Raw genomic sequence first — 14,452 nt, 5'->3', positions numbered from 1 at the left:
CTCTGCTTTTGCCCCAGTCCCCGCCCCATGCTGCCATGCAACTCTGTCATGGATTCTCCCCGATGACTCCCTCATTGATTTCCCCCTCAAACCCCTTGTCAACTCCCCTCACTGAATCCCTCATTAATTCCTCCTCCAATCCCTCCTTCACTCCCCCAGACTCCTTGTCACTTCCCCCTCAAATCACTCATTGATTACCCCTCCCACCCACATCTCCCATTTCTCTCGTCTCTCTCTCTCTCTCTCTCTCTCCCAACCCATCCGTCTGTTCCTTCTTCCCCTGCCCCCACCTTATGTTTCCCAACCCCCTCTGCTCTCTCCCTCCCCCCACCCACAGATCCAGACCACCTATCCTGCTGTTTCCCCTCTCTCCCTCATGCCCCACCACCAACTGCTTCCCAAACGTCAACTCTGGACCCCTTCTCTCATTCAGCCCCCTTGACCCCTTCCCTCCTGAGTTGCCCGGTGATGCTTTATCCAGGTTCCACCCCCACCACTCCACCATTCCCCCTTGATAATGCCACCTCACTCTATTAAGTTAGGTCCTGCTGTCGCAATACCTGATGGACTCTGTAACTTGGGAAGATGAAACTATTGCATACACGGGGAATTCCCTCCATGTCAGTCAGGAAAATGTGAATGAACATCCCCTCAGGAAGTCAGTGTTTGTTCCTGAATGGCATGAGTGTTATTCAGAATAAATTTGAGCCCCTTTCTCCACCACCACCCTGTTATGGGAACAAAGGCTGCAGGTCTGTCGGGAAGGCTGGGGGCGGGTGAGGGAATGAACATTGTCCAACAGGTCAAATAACCACTTCCTGTGCTGTGTGCTCCCAGTCTTGGCACTACCATTGTCTGATCCCATGGATTTGTCAGTCAGTTGGGAGGTGGGAATGGTCTGGTTGAGGTTCAGAGCTTTGTTTCCTGAGTAATGATTAAATGTGAGGGGGGCTGAGTCATTCCCCCAGAATGACAGTGTACTGATTGGGAAATACCAGCTTGGTCATTGAGTGTAGAAGCCAGGAGATACTATATCTCAATGTGGCAGTTCACTGGGGTGGGAAAACAAGATCTTAGCTCCATTCACCATGGCTTATCTCACTGTACAGATATCACTGGATACAATGAGCAAAACATGTTGTCCTTGTGGAAGTATACTGGTGTCTTGCTTGTGTGTTGAGTGTCCTGTCCAACTATGTGTGTGCATGTTTCCCTCACAAAGTATTCTCGTTCTGTAGTGTACCTTGTCTCTGGGTGTGTCCCCAGCGCAGTACAATGTCTGTGTGTGCACTTCTGATTGTAGTCCATGAGGCATTGCACACTCTGTACGTGTGTGCGTGTGTGTGTGTTCCTAATGGAGAACATTGTGCCTGTACTGTATCGTGCCTCTCCCAGTGTGTTCCAGCTGGTGTGCTCTTGTCCTGTTGGGTATAAACGTTTGTATGTGTCTCCTGAGTAGAGCACAACAGATCATGTTATGGACATTGCCTTTGTGTCGAAGATGCTGATGGAGTATACTCCTCCTGTATTTTGGAAACTAGCTCCCTCTTTGTATTCTGTCTGTCTTATACTGGTCCTGTACTGTGTATACTGGTTCTCTGTGTGGTGTATACTTGCTCTCCTTGTGTGTTATGCACTGGTCGTACCTTTGTATACTGGTCCTGTATTGTGTGCACTGGCAGTCTCTGTGTGTTGTATACTGGACCTGTATTGTGTGTACTGGCTGTCCCTGCATATTGTATATTCGTCCTGTATTGTGTATACTAGCTGTCACTGTGTGTTGTATACTGATCCTGTATTGTATCTACTGGCTGTCCCTCTGCATTGTATACTGGTCCTGTATTGTGTATACTGGCTGTCCCTCTGTACTGTATACTGGTCCTGTATTGTGTGTACTGGCTGTCCCTCTGTTCTGTATACTGGTCCTGTATTGTGTGTACTGCCTGTCTCTGTGTGTTGTATACTGGACCTGTATTGTGTGTACTGGCTGTCCCTGCATATTGTATATTCGTCCTGTATTGTGTATACTAGCTGTCTCTGTGTGTTGTATACTGATCCTGTATTGTATCTACTGGCTGTCCCTCTGTACTGTATACTGGTCCTGTATTGTGTGTACTGCCTGTCTCTGTGTGTTGTATACTGGTCCTGTATTGTGTGTACTGGCTGTCCCTCTGTACTGTATACTGGTCCTGTATTGTGTGTACTGCCTGTCTCTGTGTGTTGTATACTGGACCTGTATTGTGTGTACTGGCTGTCCCTGCATATTGTATATTCGTCCTGTATTGTGTATACTAGCTGTCTCTGTGTGTTGTATACTGATCCTGTATTGTATCTACTGGCTGTCCCTCTGTACTGTATACTGGTCCTGTATTGTGTGTACTGGCTGTCCCTCTGTACTGTATACTGGTCCTGTGTAGTGTGCACTGGCTGTCCCTCTGTACTGTATACTGGTCCTGTGTAGTGTGTACTGGCTGTCCCTCTGTATTGTATACTGGTCCTGTATTGTGTGTACTGGCTGTCCCTCTGTACAGTATACTGGTCCTGTATTGTGTGTACTGGCTGTCCCTTTGTGTGTTGTATACCGGTCCTGTACTGTGTGTACTGGCTGTCCCTCTGTACAGTATACTGGTCCTGTATTGTGTGTACTGCTTGTCCTTGTGTGTTGTATACTGGTCCTGTATTGTGTGTACTGGCTGTCCCTCTGTACAGTATACTGGTCCTGTATTGTGTGTACTGCTTGTCCTTGTGTGTTATATACTGGTCCTGTACTGTGTGTACTGGCTGTCCCTCTGTACTGTTTTCCGGTCCTGTACTATGTGTACTGGCTGTCCCTGTGTACTGTATACCAATCCTGTACTGTGTGTACTGGCTGTCCCTCTGTACTGTATACCAGTCCTGTACTGTGTATACTGGCTGTCCCTGTGTACTGTATACCAATCCTGTACTGTGTGTACTGGCTGTCCCTCTGTATTGTATACTGGTCCTGTATTGTGTGTACTGGCTGTCTCTGTGTGTTATATACTGGTCCTGTATTGTGTGTACTGCCTGTCCCTGTGTGTTGTATACCAGTCCTGTACTGTGTATACTGGCTGTCCCTGTGTACTGTATACCGGACCTGTACTGTGTATACTGGCTGTCCCTCTGTATTGTATACTGGTCCTGTATTGTGTGTACTGGCTGTCCCTCTGTATTGTATACTGGTCCTGTATTGTGTGTACTGCCTGTCCCTGTGTGTTGTATACTGGTCCTGTATTGTGTGTACTGGCTGTCCCTCTGTACTGTATACTGGTCCTGTATTGTGTGTACTGGCTGTCCCTCTGTATAGTATACTGGTCCTGTATTGTGTGTACTGGCTGTCCCTCTGTACTGTATACTGGTCCTGTACTGTGTGTACTGGCTGTCCCTCTGTAATGTATACCGGTCCTGTACTGTGTGTACTGGCTGTCCCTCTGTACTGTATACCGGTCCTGTACTATGTGTACTGGCTGTCCCTCTGTACTGTATACCGGTCCTGTACTGTGTGTACTGGCTGTCCATCTGTACTGTATACTGGTCCTGTACTGTGTGTACTGGCTGTCCCTCTGTACTGTATACCGGTCCTGTACTGAGTATACTGGCTGTCCCTCTGTACTGTATACTGGTCCTGTACTGTGTGTACTGGCTGTCCCTCTGTACTGTATACCGGTCCTGTACTGTGTGTACTGGCTGTCCCTCTGTACTGTATACCGGTCCTGTACTGTGTACTGGCTGTCCCTCTGTACTGTATACCGGTCCTGTACTGTGTACTGGCTGTCCCTCTGTACTGTATACCGGTCCTGTACTGTGTGTACTGGCTGTCCCTCTGTACTGTATACCGGTCCTGTACTGTGTGTACTGGCTGTCCCTCTGTATTGTATACCGGTCCTGTACTGTGTGTACTGGCTGTCCCTCTGTATTGTATACCGGTCCCGTACTGTGTACTGGCTGTCCCTCTGTACTGTATACCGGTCCTGTACTGTGTGTACTGGCTGTCCCTCTGTACTGTATACCGGTCCTGTACTGTGTGTACTGGCTGTCCCTCTGTACTGTATACCGGTCCTGTACTGTGTACTGGCTGTCCCTCTGTACTGTATACCGGTCCTGTACTGTGTACTGGCTGTCCCTCTGTACTGTATACCGGTCCTGTACTGTGTATTCTGGTTGTGCGCTGGCCATGACCCATGTGCAGCACAGAGCCTGGCCTTGTCTGGGTGCTAGCTGTGAAGTGTTGTGTTTGATGTGTTTTGTGCAGGACCTTTGTGAGCAGGAAGAAGCACACGTACTGGCCGTACAGCATTAACTGCACAGGCAGTGAGGCCCATGTGTCCAGCTGCAGCCTGGACTACTCTGAAAGCAGCACCAACAGCTCGTGTGCCAGCGAGATGCCTGTGATTGTCAGCTGTGTGGCTGGACGGCCCTTTGCTGCTCTGAGTACTACGCGGGTTCGCAAGGCCTTCCAGACTGAGGTGATCACTGCATGTCCTGTATAGCGCCCCCCCCCACCCCCCACCTTCCCCCCAAAATCCAACTCACGTGCAATGGGTCAACCTGGGTGTGTCGTTCAGGGGCAGCCTCACCACCATCTCACTGACGGGCTGAATGGCCTCCCCTGGTCACGATAACACCATTTTATTGGTAGGGGCTCAGTGGGTGATGCCTCACTTATAAGAGGCTAATGTCCCAGACCCGGTCACTAGTGTGCCTGATGACCAGGCCTGTATGCAGACATGTTCAGGAGGAAGCTACGGATGGTACCATTATTTTGTCGTTGGTTAGTATGACCCCATTACGCTCTGAGTTTTGATGCTCACCAGAACAGCGGAGACAAGCGGCAGCTGACCTCTGCGCAGCAAGATCCCACCCACAGCAGGAGAGGCTGAACTTGGAGCTTCAGCTGAGACCCTTGCAGTGGAGGCCCAAGAATGGAAGGTGTGACCCACAGCCTCCCTGACAGAGAGAGAGCTGACTGGAGTAAGGGTACCATCCAGGCAAGTCTGAAGCACCCCTCTCCTCACCACCCCCCCTCCCCTGCCCCAGGCAATTCGAGCAGTGCCCTCACTCAGTGGGAGTTCCAGCCTGGTGAATGTGGAGAAAGCATTCTCGAGTAGCCTGGGAAACTGAAGTTGTAACAGAACTCCCCGAACGTAGCACATTCCACATCATGTGTGTCACGCACATGAGATAATGAGAGCCAGCTGGCTGTGCCTGGCTGCCGAGGTCCGACACGGATCAGTTCCGAGCTACTGGAGTTAGCCCTGACCATCCTGCATCCAGGCTGCACCGAATCCACGTGAATTGGTTTTCGGAGATTGAGAAGCTACACAGCAGACTGTGGGATCCCCACCTGGTCAGGTCGCAACCTGCAAGCAACCATGAGTGGCTGCAGACACAGCGGGGAGGATAAATCAGTCAGCACACTTCTGTAACCCACTGCTGGCTGCTCCCCTTCTGCCCTTTGCTGAATACTCCCAGCATCCTTTTAGTGTTTCCCTGCCCCTTTACTGCAATCACCCCCTCTTGGGCTCCTGTCGACCTCCATTCCCCCTCATTCCCCCTTTCCTCTTCTCCACCTGCTTGCTGTTTCTCTCTTCACTTCACCTGACCCCAGCTCATTTTCTGTTTCTGTTTCTGTGAAAATGACCCCTGTTTCTGTTTCCCCTCCCCAGCCCTGCCCTCTCCATCTCCCTGCTGTCAGTTTCCCTCTGTCTCCAACCTTCCCCCACTCCTGCCACCCCCACCCCCGCTAGTCCAGTGTAACTGGTTCATTCAGTGAGCTCCCGAACCCCACCCCTGCCAACCCACCTCCCGATGTTTGTCTGCTCGTGTTGCTAGGTGTCACACAGTCCTCCTGTGTCCTCCTGTGAAGCACGTTGGAATGTTGAAGGTGCTATGGCAATGCAGGCTGTTGTGAATGCTGCCTGACTTTGCCCCGTTTGTGGGGAGGGGGAGGTGGGCTTCCCCCTGCCTCTGGTGACTTGGCGTGTGGACCCTTGAGGAAGAGTGTGGTCCACAGCGATTCCGTGTTGCTCAGCAACCAGGGGAATCACACCTCCCAGGTCCAGTCCCTTCTCGCATCTCCCTGAGCCACCTGGTGGTCACGATCAGGAATGGGTAGCCCATGCTGATGCCCAGGGAACCTGGGGACACAGTGAACATGTTCAGACACCAGGTGACGATGGGACTGGACCAGTCTGTCAGAGCCACCATCTTCCCTGCTCCCTGAACTTGCTTCCCAACATCCCACCTGAACTCCAGCCCACGTTCCAGGTGAACCCAGACTGGAGGATGGCACCTGGTCTAGTACTCGTTCTCAGGGCCGGCACGGATCCGATGGGTTGAATGACCAGCCCCGAGGGCTGTCGTGACTGAGTGAAGCCAATCTGACAGAGAAGGGGTGCTGCAGTGTCAGTGGAGCTGACTCCCCTGTCAGACGGACATAGACACACCTCACCTTTCACCCCTACCTCCCCATACCCCCTCCCCCCACTCAGTTCCTCTCGACCAAGGCCATTCTCATTTAACCCCCCCCACCCAGTTGATAGTGACGCCTCACAAACCAAAAGCACCTTGTCATGGCATTGCCATCTGTGGGATCTTGCTGTGCGCTGATGGCCTGCTGTTCATAGAGTCATAGAGATGTACAGCACAGAAACAGACTCTTCGGTCCAACCCATCCATGCCGCCCAGATATCCCAACATAATCTAGTCCCACCTGCCAGCACTCGGCCCATATCCCTCCAAACCCTTCCTATTCATATACCCATCCAGATACACTTTAAATGTTGAAATGGTGCTAGCCTCCACAACTTCCCCTGGCAGCTCATTCCATACACGTACCACCCTCTGTGTGAAAAAGTTGCCCCTTAGGTCTCTTTAATACCTTTCCCCTCTCATCCTCAATCTATACCCTCTAGTTCTGGACTCCCCTCTCCTGAGGAAAAAACTTTGTCTATTTATCCTATCCATGCCCCTCATAATTTTATAAACCTCTATAAGGTCACCCCTCAGCCTCTGACGCTCCAGGGAAAACAGCCCCAGCCTGTTCAGCCTCTCCCTATAGCTCAGATCCTCCAACCCTGGCAACATCCTTGTAAATCTTTTCTGAACCCTTTCAAGTTTCACAACATCTTTCCAATAGGAAGGAGACCAGAATTGGACGCAATATTCCAACAGTGGCCAAACCAATGTCCTGTGCAGTCCAAGCTGAGGGTTTTGTCACATCCAGAGTGAGGCCCAATGTGTCACAAAGCCATAGAGATGTACATCACTGAAACAGACCCTTCAGTCCAACTTGTCCATGCTGACCAGATATCCTAAATTAATCTAGTCCCACATGCCAGCATTTGGCCCATATCCCTCCAAACCCTTCCTATTCACATACCCATCCAGATGCCTTTTAAATGTTGTCATTGTACCAGCCTCTACCACACCCTCTGGCAGCTCATTCCATACACGTACCTCCCTCTGTGTGAAAAAGCTGCCTCTTACGTCTCTTTGATATCTTTCCCCTCTCCCCCTAAACCGATACCCTCATAATGAACGAGGTTACAGGGATGGACACCACATGATCTTGCAGCTTTGTGGTCAGATGAAACGATGGTGAGACTTTTCCTCAGTAAAGCCAGAATGTTGAGACCAAGGGTTTGTGAGTTTTGAACGTCGTTAATAAGATGAAGAAAGATCTGGATGCAGAGGTTTGCATTATTCCCAAGTGGAATCTCCCACCGTGTACTCCTGCTGCACTAATGCTGGTGACCAGGATATGGGATCCTATGCCTGGCCAAGACACCGAGGGGAGGGGAGAGGAGAGGAGGGGAAAGCAGCTTTCCAACATAGTGAGGGAGAGGTCGATACCGTGCGGGACGCAGGTCATGACAGGGTTCTGGGGGGAGGGAGAGAGAGAGAGAGAGAGAGAGAGTGTGTGTGTGTCGACACGTGCGTGCAACGGTGGACCATTCAGCCCATCGCTCCCATACCAGTTCTCGCCAAGAGCTTTGCGCTTGTTCCCATTAAGCTGCCTGCCCCCCCCCGCTCTGTTTGTGAGTGTCTGCGCGATTCTCTTCTGCGCGTTCTCCCAGCAGTGATGCCCCCCCTCCCTCTCAGTGTGTCGAGTGGAACAAACTGCTCCTTTTGTCACCACAGAGGCCTCTGATCCGGCTGCGGGGAGGAGCGAAGATCGGAGAGGGCAGAGTGGAGGTGATGAAGAATGGACAGTGGGGGACAGTCTGTGATGACCGCTGGAATCTGTTGGCAGCCAGTGTCGCCTGTCGAGAGCTGGGATTCGGCACCGCCAAGGAGGCTCTGACCGGAGCCAGAATGGGCAAAGGTGAGGCGTTGCCAGCCCGGAATATGACCGAGATACCCGGGGGATACCCAGGGGAGGCAGAAAGGAAGACTCCCCCTTGGTGCAGCGGACAGTGACCGAGGGGGGCAGAGATTAAAGGGATGGGGCAGGAGGTTTCGAGGGGATGTGAGGGAAACCTTTCTCATCCCGAGGAATCTGGAACTCCCTGCCTGTGAGGGTGGCAGAGGCAGGAACCCCCATCACATCGCGGACATATTCAGATGTGAACTTGTGATGGTCAGACAATGGGCCAAGTGCTGGGAGATGGGAATAGCAGAGTAAGCCATTGTTGTTGACGAACACTGACCCAATGGGCCCTTTATTTTGTGACCTCAGCGGCTCCCTGACCCTCTTTTCCCACCCCCCCCCCCCCCCACCCCCTCCTCAGTTCTGACCCCCACCTCTCTCTTGGTCTCTCTTGCTGTTTTCCCATCCCTCTGCCTATCCTCAAGCCTGCCCTGAGGGAGATCGTACACAGAGACAGGACGCTGAATTCAGAGTGTTCCTCTTGGCGTCACTACCATGGTCATTACGTGGGAGATACAGGAGGCAGGTTTGTTGCTATCCCTTCACAGGACATGGTGGCTCAGTGGTTCACACCGCTGCCTCACAGCGCCAGGGACCCGGGTTCGATTCCAGCCTCCGGCCACTGTCTGCATGGACTTTGCCCATTCTCCCTGTGTCTGCGGGGGTTTCCTCTGGGTGCTTCCTCCCACAGTCTAAAGATGTGCAGGTTAGATCAATTGTCCATGCTAAACTGCCCATAGTGTCTCGGGATGCATCGGGTTAATCATGGTCAATGCAGGGTTCTGGCGAGAGGGTTAGGAGTCTGGGTCTGGGTAGATGCTCTTCGGGGGAGGTTGGTGCAGACTCAATGGGCTGAATGGCCTGCTTCCACACTGCAGCAATTCTCTGACCCTGGGATGTGGGTGTCACTGGCTAGGCTCAGCATTTCCTGCCTGTCCCTAGTTGCCCCTTGAGAAGGTGGGGGTGAGGTGCCTTCTTGAACTGCAGTCCATGTGCTGTAGGTTGATCCACAATGCCCTTAGGGAGAGAATTCCAGGATTCTGACCCAGTGACAGTGAAGGAATGGTGAGAGATTTCCAAGTCAGGATGGTGAGGGGCTCGGAGGGGAACTTGCAGGGGGTGGTGTTCCCATGTGTCTGTTGCCCTTGTCCCTTGTTTGGGATGAGGGAGATTGTGTGTTTGGAAGGTCCTTGCAGCTGTCTGAGAAACAAAGAAGAGTCCATCTTGGTGTCTGGATCTGAGATTGCCATCATGCAGTGGAGCTGTTATGGTGTATTGGCAGGGTGTCACTCCCTTTGGGCCAGACACTCTTACACCAGCTCCTGTTGGTCATGGAAGCTATGTTAGCCATGTGGCCCAACTGCAACTTTCTCACATTCTCCCGTCCTTTATCGAGAGGAGATTGGAAAAGGTGAGTATCGTATTCCCAACCAAAAGCACCGGAGTCTGGATTTGTCACAATTTCACTTTGGATGGACAGTCAGTTGTTGCGGGAGAGATGGAGGGTGAGTGCACTGATCTGTGTCGGCATGGCAGCATCCTGTGTGTCGCCGAGTCTATGTTCACTGTTACCCTTCCCTTACGAGGCCCCTCGCTGGCTCCTCTGATTGTGTTTTGTCACAGGCATTGGTTTGACCCACATGAACCAGGTCTCGTGCACGGGCTTTGAGAATTCCCTCACGGCCTGCCAGTCTAACCAGGAGCAGCTGTGTGGCCATGATGAAGATGCTGCAGTTCGCTGTAACATCCCTGACATGGGCTTCAAGCAACAGGTCAGTACCTTCACCTCAACTACAGGCCCACCCGCACCCCCCAGGACGGGCACTGGCACATCACATGCCAACAACACCACAGACCCTGGCACTGCAGCTGGACATTAGCTTTGTATTCAGGAGCAGATTCATTTCATGGGCATTGGGAGATGGAGGGCATTCAGGAGAGGAGTACAGAGAGGGGTGCCAAGGATTCTGGAGAGAGAGAGAGAGAGAGAGAGAGAGAGAAAGGGGGGATTCTGGAGAGAGGGAGGCATTCTGCAGAGAGAGAGAGTGAGGAAAAGGATTCTGGAGAGAGGATTCCAGAGACTGAGAGAGTGGATTCCATAAAGAGAAAGAAATAGAGAGGATTCTAGGGAGAGAGGGGGCCAGGATTCTGGAGAGAGAGAGAGAAAGAGAGAGAGAAAGAGAAGTGCGGGGAGGGGATCAAGGAGGATTCAGAGAAAGAGAGGGGAGGGGATTCTGGAGTGATAAAGAGAGAGAGAGGGAGAGAGATGGGGGGAGAGAGAGAGAGAATTAGTGTTTCTGGTCTGGACATTGGAAGACAAGGTAAAAATGAGTAATAGGATGTGAGGGCTTCTTTTTGTTCAGTGTCTGGTCAGCTCTATCCCTGCCGGGGGAATCTGAGCCCTTCTCTCCCAATTCCCCCAACCATTTCCCCCTCCCCATCCCTGCCACCAACCATTTCTCTCTCTCCCTCTCTCTCTCTCAAACTCCACTCCCTTCTCTTCCCCCACTTTCTCACCACCCCCACTAGAATGTTCCCTCCAGCCATGAGAGAGTAGCCCCATGGCTTGGTATGATGTGGCGACCTGACCGTTTTCTCTAGGGATGGAGACAAAGGGCTGGGCTTACCAACACTGAGAACAAACATGACCCACAAACCACCGGGATAGCCTGCAGCAGGCTATTCCAGGGTAAAGCAGGGTTGTGTTGGAAATGTTGAGGGTGATGGTTGAGGCTGTATGTTTAGTTCTCGCTCATTCCCCTGTTCCGGTGTCATCCCGTGTGTAGATCCGCCTGGTCGGAGGACGTACTCCGTTTGAAGGACGTGTCGAGGTGCTGATGAAGAGGAATGGCAGGCAGCGATGGGGCACTGTCTGCAACAGCAACTGGGGTCTGATGGAAGCAATGGTGGTGTGCAGGCAGCTGGGCTTGGGATTTGCTGACCATGCAGTTCAGGTACAAGTCAGCAGCTTACAACGGCGAGATTCCTAACTCTGTATCCCTGCTCATACCTCAGCCAGGGCACCATCTCCAACTCGTCGTGCTGTAGAATTACGACTGACCCTCCACCTGACAATGGCCAGCAGTGGAACCTAGTTTTACTGTTCCACAGGAGCAGCCACAAACCCTGGCTGTCCGTCCCTAATTGCCCCTGAGCTTAGTGTCTTGCTTGGCCACTTCAGAGGGCACTTCAGGATCAACAACATTGCTGTGGGTCTGGAGTCACGTCTAGGCCACACCAGGCAAGAACCACAGATTCCCTTGACTAAAGGCCATCAGTCTGGCAGGTGCACTTGTACAGCAAGTGTGAAGAGTTGTCACAGTCAGCATGATTGAGGTGAGCTTTCCATTCTAGTGCCATTTCCACTGTGCCCCACTATCTCCCCTTCCAGAACAGGCTGCATTTTGATACCAGCCCCATGGGTAACACCCAGATGTGAGGATAGAGACGTTCCTGTTTCACAGCACTGAAAGAGGCTCTTTGGTCCATTGTGTCAGCACTGGCCCTTGACCATCCATCGATCTGACTCCCATTTTCCCGGACTTGACCCGTAGCCCTGTATGTGATGGTATTCCCAGATGCTCATCCCAACACGTCTTAAATACCTTGAGTTCCTGTCTTGACCAGCCTTTCAGTTCCAGATACATACCACTCCCTGGGTGAAAACAAATTTCACCCAATCCCCTCTCAATCTACTGTTGTTTTTATTTTATTCACTCATCACTGACTAGGCCAGCGATTGTTGTCCATCCCTAATTGCCCAGGGGGGCAGTTAAAAGTCAGCCACCTTGCTGTGGGTCTGGAGTCACATGTAGGCCAGACCAGGGAAGGATAGCAGTTTCCTTCCATAAAGGACTTCAGTGAACCAGATGGGGTTTTCCAACAATTGACAATGGTCATCATTAGACTCCTCATTCCAAAATGCTTTTTGAAACTGAAATCAAATCAAACTGAAACACCATCTGCTGTGATAGAATTTGAACCCATGTGCCCAGAACATGAGTTGTTTATAGTTTTGTGATAATATCAGCAGGCCTGATATTCCAGCAGGCTTTGATATTCCATTAGTGTCCCCTTGTTCCTGATCCTTCCCCTAAGGGGAGGAATGTATTCCTGTCACCCCTATCTATGCCCTTGAATTGTGAACACCTCAGTCAGGTCTCCCCAGCCCAGTTTCCTCTGTTCTGAGGAGAAGAATCGCAGCTGATCCAATCCCTCTTCATAGCTCAGTTCTTCCATCCTGGGAAGTATCCCGTGATTCTCCTCTGCACTGTGTCGAGAGCAGTTACAGACTTCCTGCAGTGTGGTGACCAGAAACAATACAGTGCTCTCACTGTGGTCTAACTGACATTATATACAGCTCCATTATAACCTCCCTGCTAATGTCAGCCAATCTCCCATCTGCCTTCTGAGCCATCTGAGCTATCTGAGCCACCTGTAAGGATCTGTGAACATTAACACCAAGATCCCTCTGATCCTCTGCTCAACCCTTCCAAGAAAACACATGAGCTCACACTTTTCAGGATGCCATTTCATTTGCCCCTGTTGGGCCCCATCTACATCATCCTTCAGTTTAGTCTTTCCACCTCACTATTTCCCCCACCTTCCATTTTCCCATTTCTTGCAATGTACAGATCATAGCGCATACATTCATGTCTCTATCGTCAGTGCATACTACAAACAGCAAGAGACCCAGCACCAAATCCTGTGGAATGCCACTGGACCCAGGCTTTCAATCTCCAAAACACCTTTCAACCATCACCCTCTGCTTCCCATCACAGAGCCTCTTTTGGATCCCATTTTCCAAACTGCCCTGGATCCCACTTTTTAAGCAGCCTGCCATGTGAGACTTCAGAGAGAGCCTGACTGAGGTCTGTATAGGCATCGACTGCACTATCCTCAGCTCCACACCCAGTAACTTCCTCAAAAAGTCCAGTTTGTGAGACCTGAGCTCCCTCTGACCAAGCCATGCTGACTCCCCTTGATGAATCAGTGCCTGTCCTCAATGTTTTCTGATGGTCTCCCAGCCACAGTTGTTAGACTGACAGACCTATCATTTCCTGGTTTATCCCTGGTACCTCTCTTGAATAATGGAACCACGTTAGCTGGCATCCAGTCCTCTTACATCCCTCCAATGCTGCCAGACAGACTTTGGAAATGAATGTCGGAGCCCCTTGCATTATCCTCCCTGGCGTCTGACAGCAGCGTGGGATAGATCCATTTCCAAGGTTGCTGAAACCACCAGGACCTGTCCCCTCTCCATGCTCATTTGTTTAAGTGTACCAAGGCCCTGTTCCTGGATTATTGACTCAGATCATGCTTGTCCACAGTGAATACATATGCAAAGTACTCATTTCAAACTTCAGCCATGTCTTCAGGTTCCACACAGACATTTTGGCCACTTTGCTCCCCAGAGGGTTCTCCTCTTCACCTGGATATCCTGAAACCTCTTGGGGAAATTGGGGAACCAGCTGTTGGATTTTCCTATATTTAACCTGTGCCATGATTTTTCAGGCTGTCACTTCAGTCTCCTGATTGCTTGAAGTATCTCCACTTATGTTTGTATATCATGCGCACGTCTGCTCTCCCGAGTCTAAAGAGGCAATGGAAAATATGCAGTTAGCGAGGATCTCGGGGACGTTGGTTGGAATTTCTCAATTCTTCAAAGTCTTGGACAGGATGCGTTCCATTTCTTTGTCTCAAAATACGTCAATTTTGCGGTAACTGAGAGGGACCTTTCACATGACCAAGGGGAGACTGTTTACTGTTTACTGTTATGGTGAGGCCAAACCCTCAGGTATTCAGGGCAGACAGCATTCCATTGGGGAATTCAGGACGTTCTCCCACAGGGAGTGGTGAGAATGTGGGACTCACAATCTGAGGGCGCTTGGTAGTTCTGAGATAAAAGCTTGGCTAGAATTGTCAAGACAGCAAAGATCTCCATTGATATCTATGGAATATTGGTGCAGAATAATTTAAGGCTTTCATGAAGGATGAGCAATATTTCTTTTCTCTCGGTGAGGGGGAAAACAACCGAGGAGGCTGCGATGGCAGGATCCAAAC

General features: G+C 51.1%; 1 protein-coding gene across 1 annotated transcript in view; it reads left to right on the top strand.

The window, feature by feature from the left end:
* LOC140459634 (lysyl oxidase homolog 2-like) overlaps nt 1-14,452 on the top strand; it is a 66,091-nt gene that overhangs the window by 32,018 nt on the left and 19,621 nt on the right. Inside the window, exons 5-8 of the mRNA XM_072553941.1 lie at nt 4,271-4,484; nt 8,161-8,344; nt 10,013-10,161; nt 11,176-11,343. Of these exons, the coding sequence (XP_072410042.1) occupies nt 4,271-4,484; nt 8,161-8,344; nt 10,013-10,161; nt 11,176-11,343 (715 nt within the window). The remainder of the gene's footprint in view (nt 1-4,270; nt 4,485-8,160; nt 8,345-10,012; nt 10,162-11,175; nt 11,344-14,452) is intronic.

The sequence above is a fragment of the Chiloscyllium punctatum genome, chromosome 35 (assembly GCF_047496795.1).
Source record: "Chiloscyllium punctatum isolate Juve2018m chromosome 35, sChiPun1.3, whole genome shotgun sequence".
Classification (NCBI taxonomy): domain Eukaryota; kingdom Metazoa; phylum Chordata; class Chondrichthyes; order Orectolobiformes; family Hemiscylliidae; genus Chiloscyllium; species Chiloscyllium punctatum.
This window is presented reverse-complemented; position numbering and strand designations above follow the sequence as displayed.